This window comes from Rhizophagus irregularis, chromosome 1 (genome assembly GCF_026210795.1).
Source record: "Rhizophagus irregularis chromosome 1, complete sequence".
In the NCBI taxonomy this organism is placed as follows: domain Eukaryota; kingdom Fungi; phylum Glomeromycota; class Glomeromycetes; order Glomerales; family Glomeraceae; genus Rhizophagus; species Rhizophagus irregularis.
The window spans coordinates 360,695-382,115 of record NC_089429.1 but is presented as its reverse complement, the minus strand read 5'-3'; the positions used below and the strand labels follow the sequence as shown (position 1 = coordinate 382,115).

At 26.7% G+C, this 21,421-nt stretch overlaps 4 protein-coding genes across 5 annotated transcripts; 3 read left to right on the top strand and 1 right to left on the bottom strand.

The window, feature by feature from the left end:
• Window positions 1-2,237: 2,237 nt before the first annotated feature.
• Window positions 2,238-4,616, top strand: OCT59_000057 (uncharacterized protein; the record flags this gene model as incomplete). The annotated part of the gene is made up of 8 exons (XM_066138569.1): window positions 2,238-2,772; window positions 2,849-2,980; window positions 3,062-3,141; window positions 3,235-3,511; window positions 3,595-3,783; window positions 3,865-4,050; window positions 4,135-4,320; window positions 4,398-4,616. The coding sequence occupies exons 1-8, from the start codon at window positions 2,320-2,322 to the stop codon at window positions 4,614-4,616; spliced, it is 1,722 nt and encodes a 573-aa protein (XP_065988051.1). The 5' UTR covers window positions 2,238-2,319.
• A 2,849-nt stretch (window positions 4,617-7,465) lies between these two features.
• Window positions 7,466-9,587, top strand: OCT59_000056 (uncharacterized protein). The gene is made up of 2 exons (XM_025322372.2): window positions 7,466-9,151; window positions 9,222-9,587. Exons 1-2 carry the CDS (start codon window positions 7,635-7,637, stop codon window positions 9,349-9,351), a joined length of 1,647 nt encoding a protein of 548 aa, XP_025166458.2. The 5' UTR covers window positions 7,466-7,634; the 3' UTR covers window positions 9,352-9,587.
• Window positions 9,588-13,412: 3,825 nt separating this feature from the next.
• OCT59_000055 (uncharacterized protein) lies at window positions 13,413-15,584 on the bottom strand. Its single transcript, XM_066138568.1, has one exon. It carries the CDS (start codon window positions 15,516-15,518, stop codon window positions 13,485-13,487), a length of 2,034 nt encoding a protein of 677 aa, XP_065988050.1. The 5' UTR covers window positions 15,519-15,584; the 3' UTR covers window positions 13,413-13,484.
• Window positions 15,585-16,748: 1,164 nt separating this feature from the next.
• On the top strand, window positions 16,749-21,085 carry OCT59_000054 (uncharacterized protein). 2 transcript variants are annotated; one of them, XM_066138566.1, is made up of 11 exons: window positions 16,749-17,030; window positions 17,189-17,303; window positions 17,627-17,713; window positions 17,808-17,931; window positions 17,998-18,173; window positions 18,251-18,467; window positions 18,574-18,681; window positions 18,779-18,985; window positions 19,071-19,931; window positions 20,028-20,108; window positions 20,323-21,085. In XM_066138566.1, exons 1-11 carry the CDS (start codon window positions 16,883-16,885, stop codon window positions 20,536-20,538), a joined length of 2,340 nt encoding a protein of 779 aa, XP_065988048.1. In that variant the 5' UTR covers window positions 16,749-16,882; the 3' UTR covers window positions 20,539-21,085. The 2 variants fall into 2 exon arrangements, with proteins under 2 accessions (XP_065988048.1, XP_065988049.1); XM_066138567.1 differs by lacking the exon at window positions 20,323-21,085 and having other exon boundaries at window positions 20,028-20,218.
• The last annotated feature ends 336 nt before the right edge of the window (window positions 21,086-21,421 follow it).

Here is a 21,421-nt window from a genome sequence, read left to right as displayed (position 1 = left end):
TCATGATACGTCCACATTCTAAATGACATTTTTTATTTAGATCATTCCAATAAATTCTCTTTTCTAAATATATAGTTTCTTCTTTCTTGCTCTTATCAATAATATCATCTAATTGAATTTTCTTCTTATTCGTCCTTTTCTATAATATCGTAATAATCATTATCTTCTTTCTTTCTTAAAAATAGCGTATTAATGAACTTGAGTTCAACACGAATTTCTGATAATTTATGCGTTCTATTTAATTTTCTTTAAAATGGAAGGATTCGAATTTATTATTTTAACGGAAAAAAGTGCTTCATTTTACGGTGTTTTTATAGAAATAACAGAAGACATCTTAAAAATGTCTTCTATAAAGTGTACGGGATTTCTGTCACAATCAAAGAACTACACTACATATTTTTAAATATTTGAATCCAAAAAAAAAATTTTGTTACCGAATTTGATTCTTTAACGTTTTCTAAACCTCCATATATATATGTATATAATAGGAAACGGGGAAAAATATCACATATGACTGCATGAGTTTATTTTACTTAATAATGCATCAATAACGTAACTTTCGCATAATAATATATAGTCCTTCGTCACTTCCGACTAATAAATTTTTTCATTTTCCGCTTTCATATTTTTCGATAGAAGGGTTTTAAATAGATCAAATTAGCATGTAATAGACGAATTATGTATCAGCCCATTTAGAACTTCAATGCATGTTCCATATTTGTGAACAAAAAAAATGGGGAAATTCAGGTCATCTAAAGTAATTGTTAAATCATAATTGATTAAAATGGCATTATTAAAAAAAGAATCTTTTATAGATTGTGTAGTAAAAAATTTTGGAAAATAATGAATAGAATAAATGGACGTTTAATATAAGTAAGTTTAAAATTACATATATGGTGATTATTTAGTTGGCTAAAGAGGATAAAAAAAAATAAAGTTTATAAGTATTTCTTTAGGAATCTTAAAACAATTTATTGCAATCGTTCGTTAGGAGAAAAAAAATACGCTACAGCAACCTGAATAAAAAAATAGTTATTTATTTATTAATATAGGGAATATTTGTACTTTACGTATAGTTATGGATACAGTTCATCAACTTATCCTAGAAATCTAATGAGATATACTGTATATATATATATATGATATATATTACCATCAAATATCATGGAAATGATTCAAGATAAAGAAGCAGATTGCGATATTTTTGCAACTCTCCCCGACATGACAGGATTAAAGAATGATTCTTTTACTTGTCAAATATTATCCATCTAATGGAAAACCATCACTTATTATCAATTGTATCCAAAAAAAATTAGAAAGATGTGATTACAAGTTGAAAATCTGATGGATGGTTGTGTAGATACAATATTAATTTCGATTTTATTCTTTCAAATCCTACAAATACTAACGTTGAGTTAATAAAATACCCTTATGTTTCAAAAAATCAGGAATTTGATACAACTTACACATCAATTAATAAAAAAATGTTAAATTTGTCAAATCTTGTTATTGGACATAATTTTCGCCAATCAGAAGATAATGAATTTATCATACCATCAGTATTTGATAGGACAAGTGCCGTAAGAAAATCAGATAAGCGCGCTCAACTCAGGAAAATTACTAAGATGAGATAGAGGGATGGATAGATATATTTTTTTATAGTCCAAAAAAAAATCGCTACGTTAAAACACCAGATTTTACTCTTTGCATATTTTACAAGTTTCACAAAAATTACAAGGAAAAGATCATCCATTTAGTTCTTAACCTTGCTCACGTGAATTCTGGAAACATTTTATTAAAGAAAAAGACCAAGCTTAATAAAATTTTATAGCCTTTAAAGGTTACAAACCAATGTACTAACTTTGTGTAACATGTAGGTATGGTTCAAGTTGTGGAACACTGGATCTAGGTTGTAATTTAACAGTTTTACCAAGGGTTATTTCAATAGTATAACTGATAATGTATTTACCTCAGTTTAGTCAGTTATAAGTTATAACTGAATTATAGTAAAATCATAGTGTAACATTAATATTAACGGACCAATTAAAAACTTGTTTATTCGCTTTGATATTTTGGTCAGAATAAAAACCTTACGTCATACGTGTGAGCATAGTAAATAAACATGATAAATTAGCCAATAGTAATTATGATCTGCATGCTATACGTGTGTGATCAACAAGTCCCTTTTAAGTACAGATGGTGACAAAAATTGAAAACAAACCTTGTTGACTTTGTTTTAAACTGATTCTTGGTAACAAAAACTGAAACAAAACTTGTTGCTCTAAACTGATTTTTGATAACGAAAACTGAAAACAAAATATGGACGCAACTAATTTTAATAACGACAAACTTGAAGTGGCCGAAAAGTTTGAATGTAATCTTAGTCGGGCCATGTCAGTAGCGTCAAGGACTCAAACACCACAAAATAAAAATTATTTAATAACAAAAACTGAAAACAAAACGGCCGAAAAGTTTGAATGTAATCTTAGTCGGGCCATGTCAGTAGCGTCAAGGACTCAAACACCACAAAATAAAAATTATTTAGTAACAAAAACTGAAAACAAAACGGCCGAAAAGTTTGAATGTAATCTTAGTCGGGTCATGTCAGTAGCGTCAAATACTCGAACACCACAAAATAAAAATTATTTAGTAACAAAAACTGAAAAAAAAACGGCCGAAAAGTTTGAAGATAATCTTAATCGGGTCATGTCAAGGACTCAATCGCCACAAACTAAAAATTATTTAGCTAAAAAGAGTGGCGGTGGAATACAAGTAATTATTATAAATTTGAAGTGGATTATCATATTATCATTTTAACGCGTTTATAATAATATAATTCGTCTATTAGAAACGTGCGTTCGTACCAACAGTACCAAAGCCTTTCAAATTTTATACTGAATTGCGGGCCAGTAAATCTCGTAATAAAGAAAATTCCCCCAAATCACCACTTTTAGAAAATCCAACCAGATTCGATGCTAAGGTATCAGATGATAATACGTTTCAAAATCAATATCGTGATTTTGAGGCTAACAATCGCAATTTTTTCCTTTAAAAAAAAAAGTCTGGTAAAGTACGTTCAAATACCTTAACTGTACCAAAATCTCCGTACTTGCGCATTAAAGATAGGTCTAAACCCACTACGTAGTTATACTTCACTAATTAATAAATAAAATAAATGCGAAAATCATTCATAAGCCGGGTAATTAATTATTAATGTATTTGATTATTGTTCAGTATATTACCTACAGAAGAACGCGAAATACCAAAAGTACCAAAGCCAAAGCTGACTGAACCATATTCACCGGTCATAACAAAACCTAAGACACTCCATGCACAATCTCTCCTCAATTTTGAGCCCGAAATTCATAGAAAACCTGAATGTCCTCCACCAACAGAACCAATTGGTTTTTCTGATAATCGTATAGAAGAACGTCATATTTATGGCGAACACAAAAGATTCCGAGAGAAGGAAGTTGAGGAACAAAGAATAGCAAAGATCAGGAAGGAAGAGGTAAGATATAAAAACTAATTCATATTATCGATCTTTTTTCGATATTTAACTTTCCATATTCACTGGCCATAACAAAACCTAAGCCACTCCATGCACAACCTCTCCTCAATTTTGAGCCCGAAATTCCTAGGAAACCTGAATGTCCTCTACCAACAGAACCAATTGGTTTTTCTGATACTCGTATGGAAGAACGTCATATTTCTGACGAACACAGAAGATTCCGAGAGAAGGAAACTGAGGAACAAAGAATATTAAAGATCAGGGAGGAAGAGGTAAGATATAAAAACTAATTCATATTATCGATCTTTTTTTCGATATTTAACTTTCCATATTCACCGGCCATAAAACCTAAGCCATTCCATGCACAACCTCTCCTCAATTTTGAGCCCGAAATTCCTAGGAAACCTGAATGTCCTCCACCAACAGAACCAATTGGTTTTTCTGATACTATGGAAGAACGTCATATTTCTGACGAACACAGAAGATTCCGAGAGAAGGAAGCTGAGGAACAAAGAATATCAAAGATTAGGGAGGAAGAGGTAAGATATAAAAACTAATTCATATTATCGATCTTTTTTTCGATATTTAATTTTCCATATTCACCGGCCATAACAAAACCTAAGCCATTCCATGCACAGCCTCTCCTCAATTTTGAGCCAGAAATTCCTAGGAAACCTGAATGTCCTCCACCAACAGAACCAATTGGTTTTTCTGATACTATGGAAGAACGTCATATTTCTGACGAACACAGGAGATTCCGAGAGAAGGAAGCTGATGAACAAAGAATATCAAAGATCAGGGAGGAAGAGGTAAGATATAAAAACTAATTCATATTATCGATCTTTTTTCGATATTTAACTTTTTATGCATTTTATGTTAATTAAAGGTACGCAATGCGATAAATATACAACCGTTGGCAAGACCAATTTCTCCCATGATCGGTGAAAAATACATGAAATTGTTGAATAATTACGAATACTCTTTTAGAGATTCGTTATTTGATCTTGATAATATAGATAACATCAACGACCCGATACTTCATTTATATCAAATAACAGGCGTTTATGCACTAACGCCAATTTATGAATGCGAGACTACTGAATGAGTAATTAATTAAAATTTTGAAAAGATAATGAGATCGTTTGTTTTAATGAATTTCAAAAACAATATACCACTGACACCTTTTATTTATAAAGTTGTTTTTTAAGTGAATTCTTAAATCAACTTCAGAAAAACTCATAAAAACGTATATAGTTGCATAGAATAATAAGTTATAACAAATAATTTTTTATTGTTGGTGACATGTGTAGATATGTTCCAGTAAAAGGTAAACTTAATTGGAATTATTAGATATATTTCTTCACAAATACCTTTTTTTGTATTTTTTCTCATATATTTTATTTATATTATTCTCCCAAATTCATTCTATTTGTGATACATCACAATAAAGAATAAACGCTAATGCGTTAATTCGAGAAAAGATTTCTGTGGAATACAACCCTATAAACAATTTGTCTGGAAAATGATCATGTGTCTGAGTTTCTTCGGAATGAAAACTAGAAAATGATCATTTATCGGAGTTTTTCCAGAATTTTTTTTATAGGGCAATACAATGTAAAATAAATATAATATATAGGAAGAATTTTTTTTTCTTTTTTAGGTCATTACAATTTACAAATTGAATCACCTTACAGTATCGGGAGTTCGAAACTTTTCGCCGAAACTCATTTCGCCGCCGAAGGGATATTTCGCCGAAAGGACGTTTCGCCGAATGAACATTTTGTCGAACGGAAATTTTGCCAAAAAATTATTTATTCCATTTGATTATTTTATTGTAATTACACTAAATACATAAAGAAATCTTTACTAGAAAATTTTTGAATTAGATAAATTTTATTAAATTTATCACGTTGTTTATAATACATTAACCTTTTTTTCACTTTATACTTTCGCGAATAAATTTTTTCAGGAAAATTTCTTTATTTATTGCTTAACAATTAATAGCAGTTACTTGAATGTTAAAATAACCTGGGAAAAAAGATCTATTTTTATTTTTTATTTTTATTGCGCGATGAACATTTTTTATAAAAAATGTTAATTCGCTACCATTTTCGGTGAAATGGAATTCGGCGAAATGGACGAATCGGTGAAATGGATTCGATAAAATGCACTTCGGTGAGGCGAAACATCCTTCGGTGAAACATCCCTTCGGCGAAATGGCTTTGGTGAAATGGATTTCAGCGAAATGTACAGTAACCCAATTTAGCACCTTTTTACATGATTTATCGACAATCATCATGTGATTTATAATTTCATTTTATAATTCTTATTTTGATCCATTATAAAACAAATAAAAAACGAAAAAATCGCATTTTTTTTATTTAAAAAAAAAATTATTTTTTCATACCTTAATAGTAAATTCCTTAAAGATTTGAATTTTTCAATGAAACAATCTGATTTTTTTTTTAAAAATCGATTTTCAACTAAATTGATCTACATCGTTACACCTTTATAAGAATAATTTATAAATCATATTGAAAAGAATATTTTTTTAGTAGGCCAGTTGCCTTTTTTTTGACATTAAAATGTCCTAAAGAAGTTAATTTCAATAAGTGTTAAAATAAAATAAAATAAGTTTTTACTTAATCACTTCAAAAAAAAATTAAAACCGAAACACACTGTAAATTATTCGAAATTCATGATAAATTGGGAATAAATACAAGAGGTCCGCAGTTCAATTCAAAGATGGTTACTATTTTTAGGAAAAAAAGATGCTTATTAAGATAATATATACGTGAATTAAAATTAGGTGGTGCCGAAATATTACGGCGGCAAAATGTACACAGCCGCAATGTCAAATTGCCGAATTGCCGAAATGAATCAACACCGCGCTGACCGCAGTAATGCTTAATTGGTGAATTATCGAAACACCATAATGGCGAATTGCAGAAATGAGATCATCAAATCGGCATAGATTTCTGCAATTCATTGGTGCAATAATTCGGAATATACTATTTTATATTTTCGGCATTACACGTGTATTGCCTAATTACCATGGGACATGAGTTAATTCACCCATGTATAAATAATATATTATAGAAAGCAATTAGACGATATATATTAGAAAATAATGAATGTAACTAAGAGTAAATTATATATTGTTCGTGTAATGTTGCGGTTTCACCCAATTTGATCAACAAAAAGATATATATCCAATTAAGGTTTCGGAGGTTTCGGATGTTTTCGGATGCATATATAGAAAGTTCACCGGGCAAAACGTTTCGGATTTTGAAAGAACCGTAACAACTGAATACTACAAAGGATAAATATTTTTTTTTGGCGCTGATTATAAATGATTAAAATTTACTTTAATCTACTATAATTTATTTTTATTTAGAATCATCAATGCGTAGTTATTATTATACCAATATGGATATATTTATTGTAGAAACCATTGTATAGATTTCAATTTTTATTTGTAATATAAGCATTTAGTTTAATAATAAATACTACGCATGAACAGAATGATAATACTTTATATTCTAAATATAGTTGAGTAAGGAGTTGATAAAATATGACGTTAAATCTTAAAAATTTCCAGGCATATACAGTATTGTTCTGTATTTAATCATGAAACTTCGTGAAACAATCCTTTTTGTTTAACTAACTGTATTAACATTAAAGAAATCGATAAGTCCGTTGTGGATCCTTTGTAGATCGCAACTTGTTAAACAGACAAAGTTAGTACAAATCTAGGTAAAGTGTCCCTTATATGATATACAATGTGTGTTTTGTTTCACTTTAAAAAAAAAAGGGTTTCAGAAGAAAGAACCCGCACAAAGTAAACAAAGAATATTGTTTTAAAAAAAAAAATGAATTGTTTGTTGTATTATTATGTATTATTAGAAAAAAATTATTATATATTATGAAGGATATCAAAAAAGTATTTTTTTTTCTTTTTTTTCTCTCGTGAGAAGCAGGTCCTTTTCACGTATAAATTTATTTAATTAAGTGAAATAATCTGGTATTATTTCCTTTAAATAAAATTTATATAAATACCTATCTGCTATACTTTATATCCCCTCATAGCAAATCAATTACCATCATCATTACCACGAATAATATGGAAAGTATAGAAGAAGAACGAGAACGTTCAGCATTTTCATCGGAAAGTGATAGTGATAATTATGAAAGTCAACGAGCTAAAAAGAAAAAAGTAAAAGCTCAATATCCAAAAAGTGTAGAAATTGAAATAAGAAATCCTCCTCCAGCAGCGAGAAATAATAATAGAATTAATAATAGTACTTATACTCATAGTGACGCATCTACCCTTATTCCAATCAATTATGATTATAATAATTCACCTCCAGTTAAAAAGAAATCTTTTTTTTCTAAATTATTTTCTAAAATATCCAAATTATTTTGGTGGAAAAAGAAGAAAGAAAAGAAAGAAATTGCGACATTGACCAAAGAGGAAAAGAAAAAATTATTAAAGAAAAAGAAGAAAAAAAGGAATTGTTGTTTGATTATTATATTGATTATTATAATATTAATATTATTAGGAAATATAGCAGCCTTAGATGTAGCATATGCAGCCTATCGTAATTCACCAATATCAAATATAACGAACTTAGTAAATGATTTCACCCCAGCGCAAGAACAAAACCTAAAATCAACAATATGTTCAACGTTATTAGGAACAACTCCACCATTAAATTTCAATTGTGAATTTTGCTGGGATGATAACTCATTTTACAATGTTACACAATTCTGTATGTTAAAATCAGTATATATAAATGCTATAAATCGAACAATGTTTGAACTGAATAATTGGATGGAAGATATTAATTATTGTAAATGGGTTGGAGTTAAATGTGATGATTCCAATAATGTTGTTGAATTATTATTAGAATTTCCGATTATTCCAAGATTTCTTGATACTAGAATAGGACAATTAAAGACGTTACAAAAATTTACTTTAATTGGAGGCAATAAATTACCAAATAATTTAATGTCCACTTCTTTATTTCAATTGGAAAATTTACGAGAATTATTTATAACATCTACCGGTTTAACTGGCAAGATTCCAAATACTTTTGATAAGATGACTTCATTAAAAACTTTACGATTAACTAATAATCGTCAATTATCTGATCCTATTCCGGATTCTATAGCAAAAACCTCTTTGGAGATTTTGGTCTATGCTATGCAAAATATTACTGGCGTAATACCTGATTTCATTGGTAATAGTCCTACACTACAACAAAGTCTGATAATGTTGGATTTAAGTAGTAATCTGTATACTGGAGGTATACCTGATTCAATAATGAATTTAAAAAATTTGAAGACACTTAGTGTAGCATTTAACCTTTTGTCCGGTGAATTTCCTTCGATTATAACATCAAAATTTGCGAAAAGTTTAGTATTTTTGGATTTAAATTCAAACAACTTTAGTGGTATTATACCTCCATCTATAGTTCAATGTGAAAATTTGAAAACTATAAATTTAGAAAGCAATTCTTTTACGGGTCAAATTCCAGCTGAATTGTCTAAATTACAATTATTCGATTTACTATTATCAGATAATAAATTATCTGGAGAAATTCCTGCAACAATCGGTGATATAAAGTTAAACAGATTGTAAGTTATTATTATTATTATTATTATTATATTTGTATATATATATACTAATTAATTTAATTTTTTTTAGGAGATTGGCTATTAATGGGTTGACTGGTCTTATACCGAATGGTATCTGTCAACAGAAATATTCATTTTGTGACCTACATACAAATCAATTTACGTCCGTTCCTGCATCATGTAGCGTGTGTACACTTTAATAAATTATATATATAATATTAGTGATATCATGTATATGAATGTAATTTAGTTATTAAAAAATAAATAGAATAATTAATTAATTAATAAGAATTTTCCGATTTTTTTCAATTATTTTCTTTAAAATTATGATAAAATTTTACATGGAATACCTAGATTATTATTAGATTTGCAATCAAAAAATCGTAGTAAATTAAAAGCTATTGATAATAAAAAAAAAAAATATTTGCGCGTCCAAAAAATCCAGAAAATTTTATTGGTAGTATATTGATAACAAATAGGAACCAACTTATATAAAATCTCAGAAATCGTAATTATTAATTCTAATTTAATTAATTTCATATTTTTCGTAGACTACATTAAAAATAAACAATTTGTTGTTATTGAAACGTCCTTGATGATTTTATTGACAATTTTGTTAACTCATAACCCGTATGTTAAACAAATAAGGTTTCAAAAAAAAATTATTATATGTATTATATAGATTAATAACTACTTGTTTTACATATAGATAAAATTCATTCAGGTTTCGCATAATCATTGACCAAATTTAGTAATCCCTACACTTAATCTTTTCCGAAACCTGTAACAAAAATTATTACAAAAGAAAGTTTTATATTTTACAATTTTTGAATATGCTGTAACAAATACAATGATTATTTTTAGAATTATTAGAAAACAATCCTTGTAACCTTTTTGTAATATCCATTATAAAATACAAAGAAAGGAACTGTTACATTTATTTAATTAAATGACAATAATCATATAATAATGAATACTAATTTTACTCACATAAAGAGAATATTATAATAAATAATATCTTAACCACGTTTAATAAATTAAAATAAGATTTATTCCAGAATGGAAACTTGTGCTTAGTATAGGAAAAATATTAAGAAGAATGGGTATATTAGTATATTAGATGTAATTGGTTTATGGAAAAATGGTAAAAATAATAATATTTAAATAATAATATGTAGTTGAGTTGCCATTCTTATTAAGTAAAAGGAATATTATGGGCTGGAAGAATATAGTTTTATTCCTACCTTGAAACTTGCTACTCCAATTTTTACTTAATTTTTACTACACTAGTATTAGCAAATATTAATAAGTAAAGTTTTATGATGTTTTAATTCTACACAAAATTCTATTTTGGCAAATTCAAATTACTAGTTTAAAAAATATTTTTTTTATAAACTCTATGTAAATTGATTTTTTAAATTATTACAGATGTAATATAATGCTATAATTCACCATAATTCATATGTTTTATTAATAATAATTATAACTGATATAATTGATTATGCTTATAGCATTAATTTTACTGGCAAGTATAATATAAGTTATAAAAGTATAATATCAGTATTATATAGAATCCTATTAAAATTTAGTAGTTCATATTTATTATTTAGTAATATTCTTTTTAAAAAAATTAGAAATTTTAACTGATTTTATTTGCATTAAAAATTATTAAACTAAAAAAATTCAATTATAAAACTATAATTTATTAATTTTAATGTAATATAATATTATAATTTGCAATAATTCGCATATTAAGATATCATTTAATCCTAATTAAAATTTAATAATTACTAATATAATTGATTTTGCTTATGACATTAATTTTACTAGAAAGTATAATATAAGTTATATCAGTATTATTTAGAATCCTAATAAAATTTAGTAGTTCATATTTATTATTTAGCAATACTCTTTTTAAAAAAATTAGAAATTTTAACTGGATTTTTATTTGCATTAAAAATTATTAAACTAAAAAAATTCAGTTATAAAACCATATTTTTTAAAAATTTTTTTTTTCCGATATCTAATCTTTTATTTTTAAATAATATTTTTTATATAATTAAAATAATTAAAATTTATTTAATATATATATATTATTAAAAATGTATTAAATTATTCTATTTCCTTTTCCTTGTAAGTTTTTTTCTTTTCTACTGTTGATATCTACTATTTTTTAACCCACTTGTAAAGATTTTTGAAATATTAGTATCAATTATTATATTTTCTTTAAGCATAATTGAAATTAGCTACAAATTAAAAAAAATTATAAAAAAAAACTTAATTATTAATTCTTTTTAACAATCTTTTACATTATATTTATCAATCTTTTAATATTTGTTAAATCAATTATTTTTTGATCAATATTTTAAAGTTCAAATATTTATTATTTTTAAAATAATTTTTTATTTTATTTTTATTGTTAATTAATATTATATTAAATTTTATTTTTTGTAATTAATTTTTAAATTACAAATTAATTTAATATTTTTATATATATTTAATAATTTTAATAATAATTTATATTTAATATTTAATATTTAAATTTATTATTTAATTTTTAAATTTATAAAAATAAATTTTATTTTAGAAAATTTCTATACAATAATTTTTTATTACAGTCAGACCTTTATAATTGCACTCTCCATAATTGCATCCATTATATAAGGACCCCGGATATCTCCAAAACAGGTCATAAGTCACACTTTCGGCAGATTGGCCCATTTTTCAGGGGCTCAAAAAATCGTTTTTTGTAAATATCTCGGCATCCAGTGGTCCAATTTTGATGAACTTTTTTTTAAATTGTAGAGCTAAATGAGGGCTACAAAATAAAAAAAAGTTCATTAAAATTGAATTACTGGATGCTGAGATATTTACAAAAAACGATTTTTTAAGTTTTAGCAAAAAGGGGTGTTTTTGGCCAAAAGTCCATTATGACCTTTATATTAGATATCCGGGGTCCTATTATATATATCCTCTCTAAATGCACCTTCTGGTTCAGTTTTAAGCTTATATGATCTTTAATTATTTCATCTTTATAAATGTACACCCTCTTTAAATGCACTATTTTGAAAATTATGTATAGTATGGTCTCAAATAAAAGACCAAATACAAAGTATATAAAAAAACTAAAACTATATTAATATAATTAATTTATATATATACCATCCATTATTTAATAAATAAATCCTATTAATTAGTTATTTTTCCTATACAAGTATATTATATGTATTAAAATAAATCATTATAAATATAACAAACAGTTCTTGCAGTTTGTAAATAGTGGAAAATCCAAAAAAAATTAATAATTAAATTTACATTTATATAATAATTTTAAATTTCATTTATAGTTAAACCTTCATAATTGTACATCTCTTGCCATCTTTATTAATAAACTTATAAATATATTGTGATTAAAAAAAAATTATTAATTTTTTAAAAAATTGGATAAATTAAAAAAAAAAATAAAAGTAGAATAGTAATAATTTTTTAAAATAATATTAATATGCTTCTTAAAATTTATTTATAAGAAATTATTATTAAAAAAAAAAACTATTAATTGTATTAATAACTTATTAAATTAAATAAAAATAATTATAAAAAAAATATAAAAGTAGAATTTATTAGAAAAAATAGCTAAAATATATAATGTAAATAGTTAGTTAATATTTTATATAAATATAAATTAATAAAATTCAGAAGCTTTTTATAAATATATACATATTGGATAAAATAGATTATATTTACTAAATTCTTTTATTTAATTTGTTATTAAAATTTGGAAAATCTATATTTAAATTATATAAATAAGTAGATATTTACATATTTTCTATTATTATTATTATTTTTTAATTGCAGTATATTTATAAACTTATTAATACTGTATATGAAAAATTAATATAATTGACTTATAAACCATTTATTATTTATTAAATAGATCCTATATGTACACTGTTAATTAGCCCTTTTTTCTGTATCATCTTAGATAATGACAGTTCTTGCAGTCTTAGAAACATTTCTATTATTTAATGATTTATATATAATAAATAATTTTATATAACTAAGAAGTTATCATTTAAAAAATACTAGATGATGATAGTAAAGTATAAGAATAATCTTTTAAATAGAGACCAGTTTTTAAAGATCAAATATTTAAATAGATAAAATTATATATGAATGTCATAAAACATTTAAGTCATTTGATTGGTTAATAATTTATTACATTTCTGAGGCAAGACTCTCAAATGACTTTCGGGTAATTTGGAATACTAATAATATTTATATTATTACTTAAATTCAAATTTAAAAACTGAAATTACAAAGATTACTGTACATGTTATCTACTATATTTTTTTTTAAATTTAATTAAATCTCTTTTTGTTGGAATATCAGACCAACCATGTAAAACACGATTTACAGCTTCAATTTCCTTGTCATTATTTAATTCATTTAAATGATTGTAAATAACTAATTTAATAAAAGGACTTGGATGAAATAATTTTTGTTTCATAAAGTTTAATAAATTAGCAAATTCACCCAAATTACCACTTTTAATTATAAAATTAATTATAGCTAAAATATTTTGATTATTTAATCTAATAACAGAAAAAGGAAAATTATTTTTAATTATTTGTCCATAAAATTTTTTTCCAGCATTAAAATAATTATTATAAGTACAAGCATCAATATAAATTGTTACAGTGGCATTATCCGGGATTAAATGATATTTTTTTATTGTATCAGAATATAATTCAAAGAATGATTTCATTGATCCAGAACGATTACAAGCATCCAATAAGCAATTGACACAAGCAATATCAGGATTTAATCCATTTTGTTTCATTTCCTCAAAAGTTCGAAACGCGTTTTCTAATTGACCATTATTAATATAAGCACTCATTATAGAACAATAAGTGAATTGATTAGGAGAAACATTCATTCTTTTCATATCATCAAATAATCTCAAAGCAGTAGATAAATTTCTCAACTTAGCAGAAGCATCAATTAGAGTGGTATAAGTGTAAACATTAGGTTTAATATTATGCATAAGCATTTGTTGATAAACTTGAATAGCTTCATCCAATTTCAATTGTTTTGATTTTGCATTAATTAAAGTTGTATAAGCGATTAAATCCGGTTCATCATATTTTTTTATATCCTCAAATATTTGATCTAAATCTTTTTTTTTATAGGATCTTTTTCTTCTAAGTCGAGTCCAAGCGCACATTAAAGTTGTTAAAATTACACCATTAGGTCTAATATTTGTAGTATAAACCATTTCCGTATATAAATCGATTGCAATTTCCGGGTATCCAGATTTAACGCATGCTGACATTAAAGTAGAATAATGATAAATGGTTGGACTTATTCCTTTATCGATCATACGATCAAAATAATGAAAACATTTTTCAATATCATTATTTTTTGCACAAGATAAGATTACTCCTTGATAACCTCTTTCATCAGGTTCAATTCCATTTTCAATTATATCTCCAAATAATCTTTCTGCTTCAGATTGAGCTTTTACTTTACTAAATAAATTTAATAAAATATTATAAGTTTTTATATTTGGTTTAATTCTATTTCTTTGCATCATTTCTAATATATATAATGATTTTTCCAATTTATTTTCTCTAACACATTTAATATATCCATCCATCATACTATTATATATCTCAACATCATAATATTCTTTTCCCAATTTTCCAAATAATTCTTCAGCCGTGATAATTTCTTTCTCCTTAACTAAAGATTTTATTAAATCGACGATCGTAGGAATTGGTAAATTTCCTTTTGTATTTAAAAAATTAAAATTTTTAATTATCTCTTCTATATTTAATTTAACTATATATTCTAATATCATTAAATTATTATTAAACCATTTGACCAAATTTTCTCTTCCCCTTAAATATTTTATTATGGTTAATACTTTTTCTATTTCTCTCTTTTCATATAAAGTTTTCAATAATGTTAAATGAAGATATATTGGTATATTATTTAAAAAGTTACGTTTTTGTTCCATGTAATAATTCCATAATTCATTAATATTATGGGGTTTGCAACCGTTACTATATTCATAAAATTCTTCTTGTAAGTTAATTATCGAAACCATTGCTCGTGTTTTGTTATTTGTTACTACCAAACTTTTAATTTCATCTCTATTAGTTGTAATAAAATTTTCATAAATAATACCATTATTGTATGTTCTTTTACCAACTATAATTTCATTTCTACAAAGTCCAAACTTATTATTACATGGTGAATCACATATTATTAATGAACGTTTAAGAATTTTCCAACAACATTTTTTCATTACAGATTGAAACAACACTTTCGTAGAAATCGTTGCTTTTATTGGTCCATTAAACATTATTTTTTTTTTTAAACTTTATCCCTGAAAAAAAATTTCGTAGATAAATTTTGATAATCGAAAATCAAAAAAAAAAAAAAATTTTTCTTAAATCTGGAATCTGGTGATCAATTGTTATGCTTACTCCAGTGACTTGTCTTACCTTTGTCCAAACACTGTCCAATACGTGCACGTGTAAATTTTACATATTTGAATTTATCCCTCAGTTTTGAATTTTGATTGGAACATTTCTAGCCTTAAAATAAATTTTGATTGGAACATTTTCAATTTATAAAATAGGCAAATTTATAAATTCATAAAAAAAGATTATTAATTCGAATTTTAACAAAAAAATATGGAAATTATTAATGACAATTCGTGTGTAACATTTATTTTCTTATATCAATTAATGAGAAAAAATCAATCGTATTTTAAATATTTTACATCATATTTCTGCATGTAATTAAAAATGAATAATGGAGGTTACGCCTCAGGCGTCATTTCTTGTCAATCACTTCCCAATTTTCGGAGTTTTTTTTTTGAGTTGATGTCAATGAGTTCCGTTTTAGGAAATTTCGGGTGATAATTTATGTGATCAATGCTAAAGTGATAATCATGAGGCAGTGTCAAATGCAATTCGGACGCCATAATTATCTATACGAAGGAAAATTTTTTTTTTTTCCTTTTATCACAGAAGAAAATCCAAAGAATTTCTATAGCGGTTATCTTGTTTTTCCACTATTTTCTCTTTGGTAAATTTCATTCTTTTATTTCCAATTTTGTATTTTTTTTTTCCATTTTTTTACTATTAATAAGAATTCTTTATTGTGTAAAGACTAGAAACAGAATAGCACATGGTTTATATTTTTAGAAATTTGTATTATAAAGCGTTTTTTTTTAAATCTTTTCCCATTTCGGAATCAATTATCGTGTTGTTAAACTACAGAATTTGTTTAACCCGGTGAATATTTACTGTTGACATTTAGCTGATCCATTTTTCCGATCCATTTTTTCGGCCGAATTCCCTGCTAACTTTAGCAAGATTTATACTATTCCAATTTTTGTGTTCTTATGTCACCAGGGGTGTTTAAGTATACCTCCAATAATTTGCTTTTTTTATTCTTTCCGATTCTCCTCACGTGCATAATGGTTAACTCTCCTGCTTAAGATTAAATTGAGATTCGAAAATTTTTTTTTTTTTTTTTTTTTCCTTTAAAAAAAACTTATCTTCCCTTTTCCTTTGAACTTTTTGCTTTATATTCTATAGATTCCTTTGAAAAATTTTCTTGTCTTTTTTTACTTTGGTGAAAGTTCCTTTTTTACTTTATAGATAATACTTTACATACTTTACATATTTTTTTATCCTCTCTCCTTAATATAACAAAATGGTCAAATTATATAATGACTACCCATCTTGCGACGATAAAGCAAAAAGACTATTTGAAGAAATTAAAGAAAACATTTACAAAGGAAATGTTGGTCTTGTTGGAAAACAGGATACGGATTATAGATGTTGTTGCAAGTATGAACAAGGTAAAGTTTATATTTCTATTCAGGGAAAATGGTGATAGAGATATCTATTTTATAAGATGAATTGATTATAATTATTCTTTTATCTCATGTGACATTTATGTATACTGATTCATCTTTTAATTCTTTTAATTCTTTTTAATTCTCATGTATGTATTTAGGTAAAGATGCTGCAAGTCAAGCTTGTGGAGAATTTGCAGGTTGCGTCAACCGTGAACTCTTCATGGAATGTCGAGATGGGGATTGTGCAACTGGCAAATTTTGTCAAAATAGAAGGTATGATATTCTTATAAATAAGTTACATTTGAACTTGTCGTTATGATATTTATTCATCAAAATTGGGTCTAAAGGAATTTGTGCTTATTCAACAAAAAGATTAATTTTTAAATGTTAAAATCTTAAGCTACAACTTTTCCTGACGGATAGTCCGTTTAAGGAATGAATGGATAGACGAAATGTTTTTATATTTTGTTCGTCCTTTCCTCATTTTAATTTATAACTTCTCCTTCTTTTGTGATTTTTTTTTTTCGTTCGTCCGTATAAGTTTTGTTTTGTTCAATTTTATTCCTCATTTCATGTAATATTTCTCATTCACATAGATTTCAAAGAGCTGAAAATGCAAAAGTCGATGTGATCCATTTTGCACTCAAAGGCTACGGTCTAAGAGCAATGGAACCATTACGACCGTAAGCTTCTTTAATCATATCAATTACTTTTGATTCATATTTTATTGCAATTGTTCTAACTTATTCTGATTTATTTTGTTACGTTTTTATTTAGTAATCAGTTTATTATGGAATACGTTGGTGAAGTGATTAAGAATAGTGCGTTCTTTAAGCGCATGATAACTTATAACAAGCAAGGACTGAAACATTTCTACTTTATGTCCTTACAGGCTGGTGAAGTATGTACATGTATATCAAGTCATCATCATCGATTTATTGTGTCTCATTTTATATTTCTTTCTTAGATAATCGACGCAACAAAGTTCGGATGTATAGCCAGATTTATGAATCACTCGTGCAATCCTAACTGCTACATTCAAAAATGGATGATTGGTGATCGATACCGTATAGGTATTTTCGCATTACGGAACGTCAGAGAAAATGAGGAGTTAACCTTTGATTATAATGCTGACCGATATGGGTAAGTCATATTTTTGTCGCACATGTATATCTTTTCTTGTCAACTAATGTAAATATATTCTCATTGGATATTACTAGTTCTCAAGCTCAGAAATGTCATTGCGGTGAATCAAATTGTCGTGGTGTCATTGGTGGTACTAAAGAAACTAATCTTAATATCAAAGACGAGGCCGAAATTGAAGCTGAATTAACAGAACCCATTCGAAGCATTGATGAGGTCAAACAATTTATTAATTTGATGTACAAATCTCTTGAACAACCAAGCATGGTGCGACCGATATTATATAGGCTGAAAGTAAGCGTTTTCACGAATTGTTTTTATTTATTTATTTATTTATTTTATTTAATTTTATTCAATTATATATATTTTGACTTTCATTTTTTTGATTTCATTTAAAAAGTTAACAGAAGATGTCGCTATTCTAAGGATGTTTATGAAACTTTTCGGAGGAATTATGCTTAAATCCTACCTTTACGAATTCAGAAATGACGATGAAATTGTTTTCAAGGTAAATTATTATTCTTTGATCATTCACCTGTTCGTCAATGTCCTATTTTTTATCCAAATTATCGACTTCTTTCATTATTTATCCTCTACATTTATAGACATTAAACATTGCGGATAAGATACCTTTCAAGTATAGAGATAGACGTGTTGAAACTTCACATCTTAAAGAATGGGTTTCAAAATTTGAAAGTCGTAATGATCGCATTGGTGCAAAAGCAAGAGATTTAATTGACAAATGGGATAAGCTTCCTTCATGTGGCCCTGAATTGAATGAATTACAAAAACAAGATGTTAATCATACCTTGGTAAGTATTTTTCGTTAACTAAATAGCTTTGATTTGATAATAATTTAATATGAATGAAATTTTTTTTTTTTTTCAAAAAAATTAGGATCTGGCTGATGATGATGAGGTTCAGATTGAAACACCTTCTGTAAAAACAAATAGAGATAGAGAAAGTTTCAATCAAAATAAAGATGATCTCAAAGGAAAGCCAATTGAACGTAACAATTTGGGTCACACAAATTATACAAATAATATTTCAGGACTTGCAAATAATTCAAGCGATAAAGGCAGAACGCCTCAAGACCTCAATCCCAATCGATACGAGTCAAGTCATGACTTTTACAATCGTTACATGGATAGCAATGCAATATTCCAATCTATATCTCAATTTGAATATTGGTGCAAAACATTAGGCTGTAAAGTTCCCTCTCCAGATTATTATGACGGTATTGTGAAAATGAGACCTGATAATCCATATGGTTGCACGTACGCCCCTCGTCCGACTTTTAATATGAATTACGTTAGCAATTCTCGTTCACGATTAAGCGGTATTAATAATAGACGCTTTGTAAAACCAAGGAATCATTCTATGGCCACAAAGACTACATCTACAGAAGAACAAAAAGATCAGTCACAGCAACCGCCACAAGAACAATTGGAGCCACTTGCGCCCAATTGGTATGAAACTAAAGATGAATATGGAAAAGTTTACTACTACAATAAGTACACATTACAAGCTTCCTGGGAGCGACCGGTTGTGAAGGATGATGTCAAGAGTTACGATGGATTTAGCCAAGCTGCTCTGCAGGCTATAATTGAACGTGCCGAGGCAATGGCACGTGAAGCAGAAAAACAGAGAGAGCGAGCTGCAAGAGAGAAGGCTGAGGCTGAGGAGAAGGCAGCGCTTGAAGCTGCACATGGAGTACCATTGAACACTCCAATGAACGAAAAAGAATTTAAAATGGCGGTAATTAATCATTTATTTAATATTAATATTTTATGTTTTATATATATATATGTATATGTATGTATGACTAATTTTTACTTCTTTGATCAATTCTAGATTTATAAGTTAGTGATTAATTATTGTAGTAGATTCAAGAGTCATTTCAATGAAGTAGATTTCAAAGGGTTTAGTCGAGAAGTAAGTAAATGAAGAAAATATATATTACCGTATTTTGTGGTATATAAGCACCCTTTTTTGCACTTAATGCCGGCCAATATCCTCACAATTCTGGCCAAAATCGCCATAATTCTGGCTATGGTGCTTATTTTCGGGGAGTGCTTACTAACCGCAAAATACGATAAATCTTAACATAATATTTTATTAATTGTATTCGTATGATAATAATTTATAGATTGGCAAGTCAATTCAAAAGAAAGAACTACGTCGTGATAAATGGGTTGGTGCAGCTGCTTATATGGTAACAGAAAATATGAGAGCGCACATAAAGGAGAGCGTCATCGACTATATGCAGAAGGCTGTAACTCTAACAGAGAAAAGGGCCGAGGAAAAGAAAAGGAAACGTGATGATGATGACGTACAAGTTCCTCAAAAGAGTCCTAAGGCTTAATTCCTTTTTTTTTTTTTAAGAAAAAACAATCAAAAAAACAAAATAAGCAAAAATTTTTTTTAAACCAACCAACAGGATGGATTGGTCTGGTGGACAACCCATGGCAACAAAAAAAAATTTATTAAAAAAAATTAGGAAGGAAAACCTTATAACCCGCGTGCAGGAAGAAATCTCCTCCTGTACGTGTACCTGAGCGATTTAGCTGTCACCTCAACACGGTGCGCAGGATGGTATTGATAACCTAAGTCCTGGCGAAGAACAGCTAAATTTTAAAGAAAATTAACGAAGATTTATTTAACTAATCACAAAAGTAAGTTACAAAAGTAAGTTTGTAAATATTGTAAATGTTTTAAATGTTTTGCTATATATATAGTATTAGAATTTACCTTTAGTGAAAAAAAGCTTAATCACTTAATGATTGTTATATGAAAATTGTAATATGTTTTAATAAAAGTCTTTCTCAAATTTTATTAGAGTTCATTTTAATGTACATTAAATCATCATAGGAACTTTAATTACGCGTAAATTATTAAAAAATTTCAATAAAACATGCCAACCTTGCATCATGATATACTGTAAAGCATTAAGCTAAACTTAGATACCGAAACACCATTTATCACATGTATAATTTTAATTATTTATTATTATTTTATTATTTATTTTATTTTATTTTTAATTCGAAAAAAAAAATAAATACAACTATGAGTAATAAATATATCCTTTATTATGATATAGGAAAAATTGGATGAATAATCAAGTAACTCGAATGTTCGGAAAGTTCGATTTTAAAAATCATTGGTGTAAGCTGGATTTATAGGTAAGTAATATAATTTATATTTATTTAATAATCTTTTTCGATAAACATGACAATGATTTGCGATTC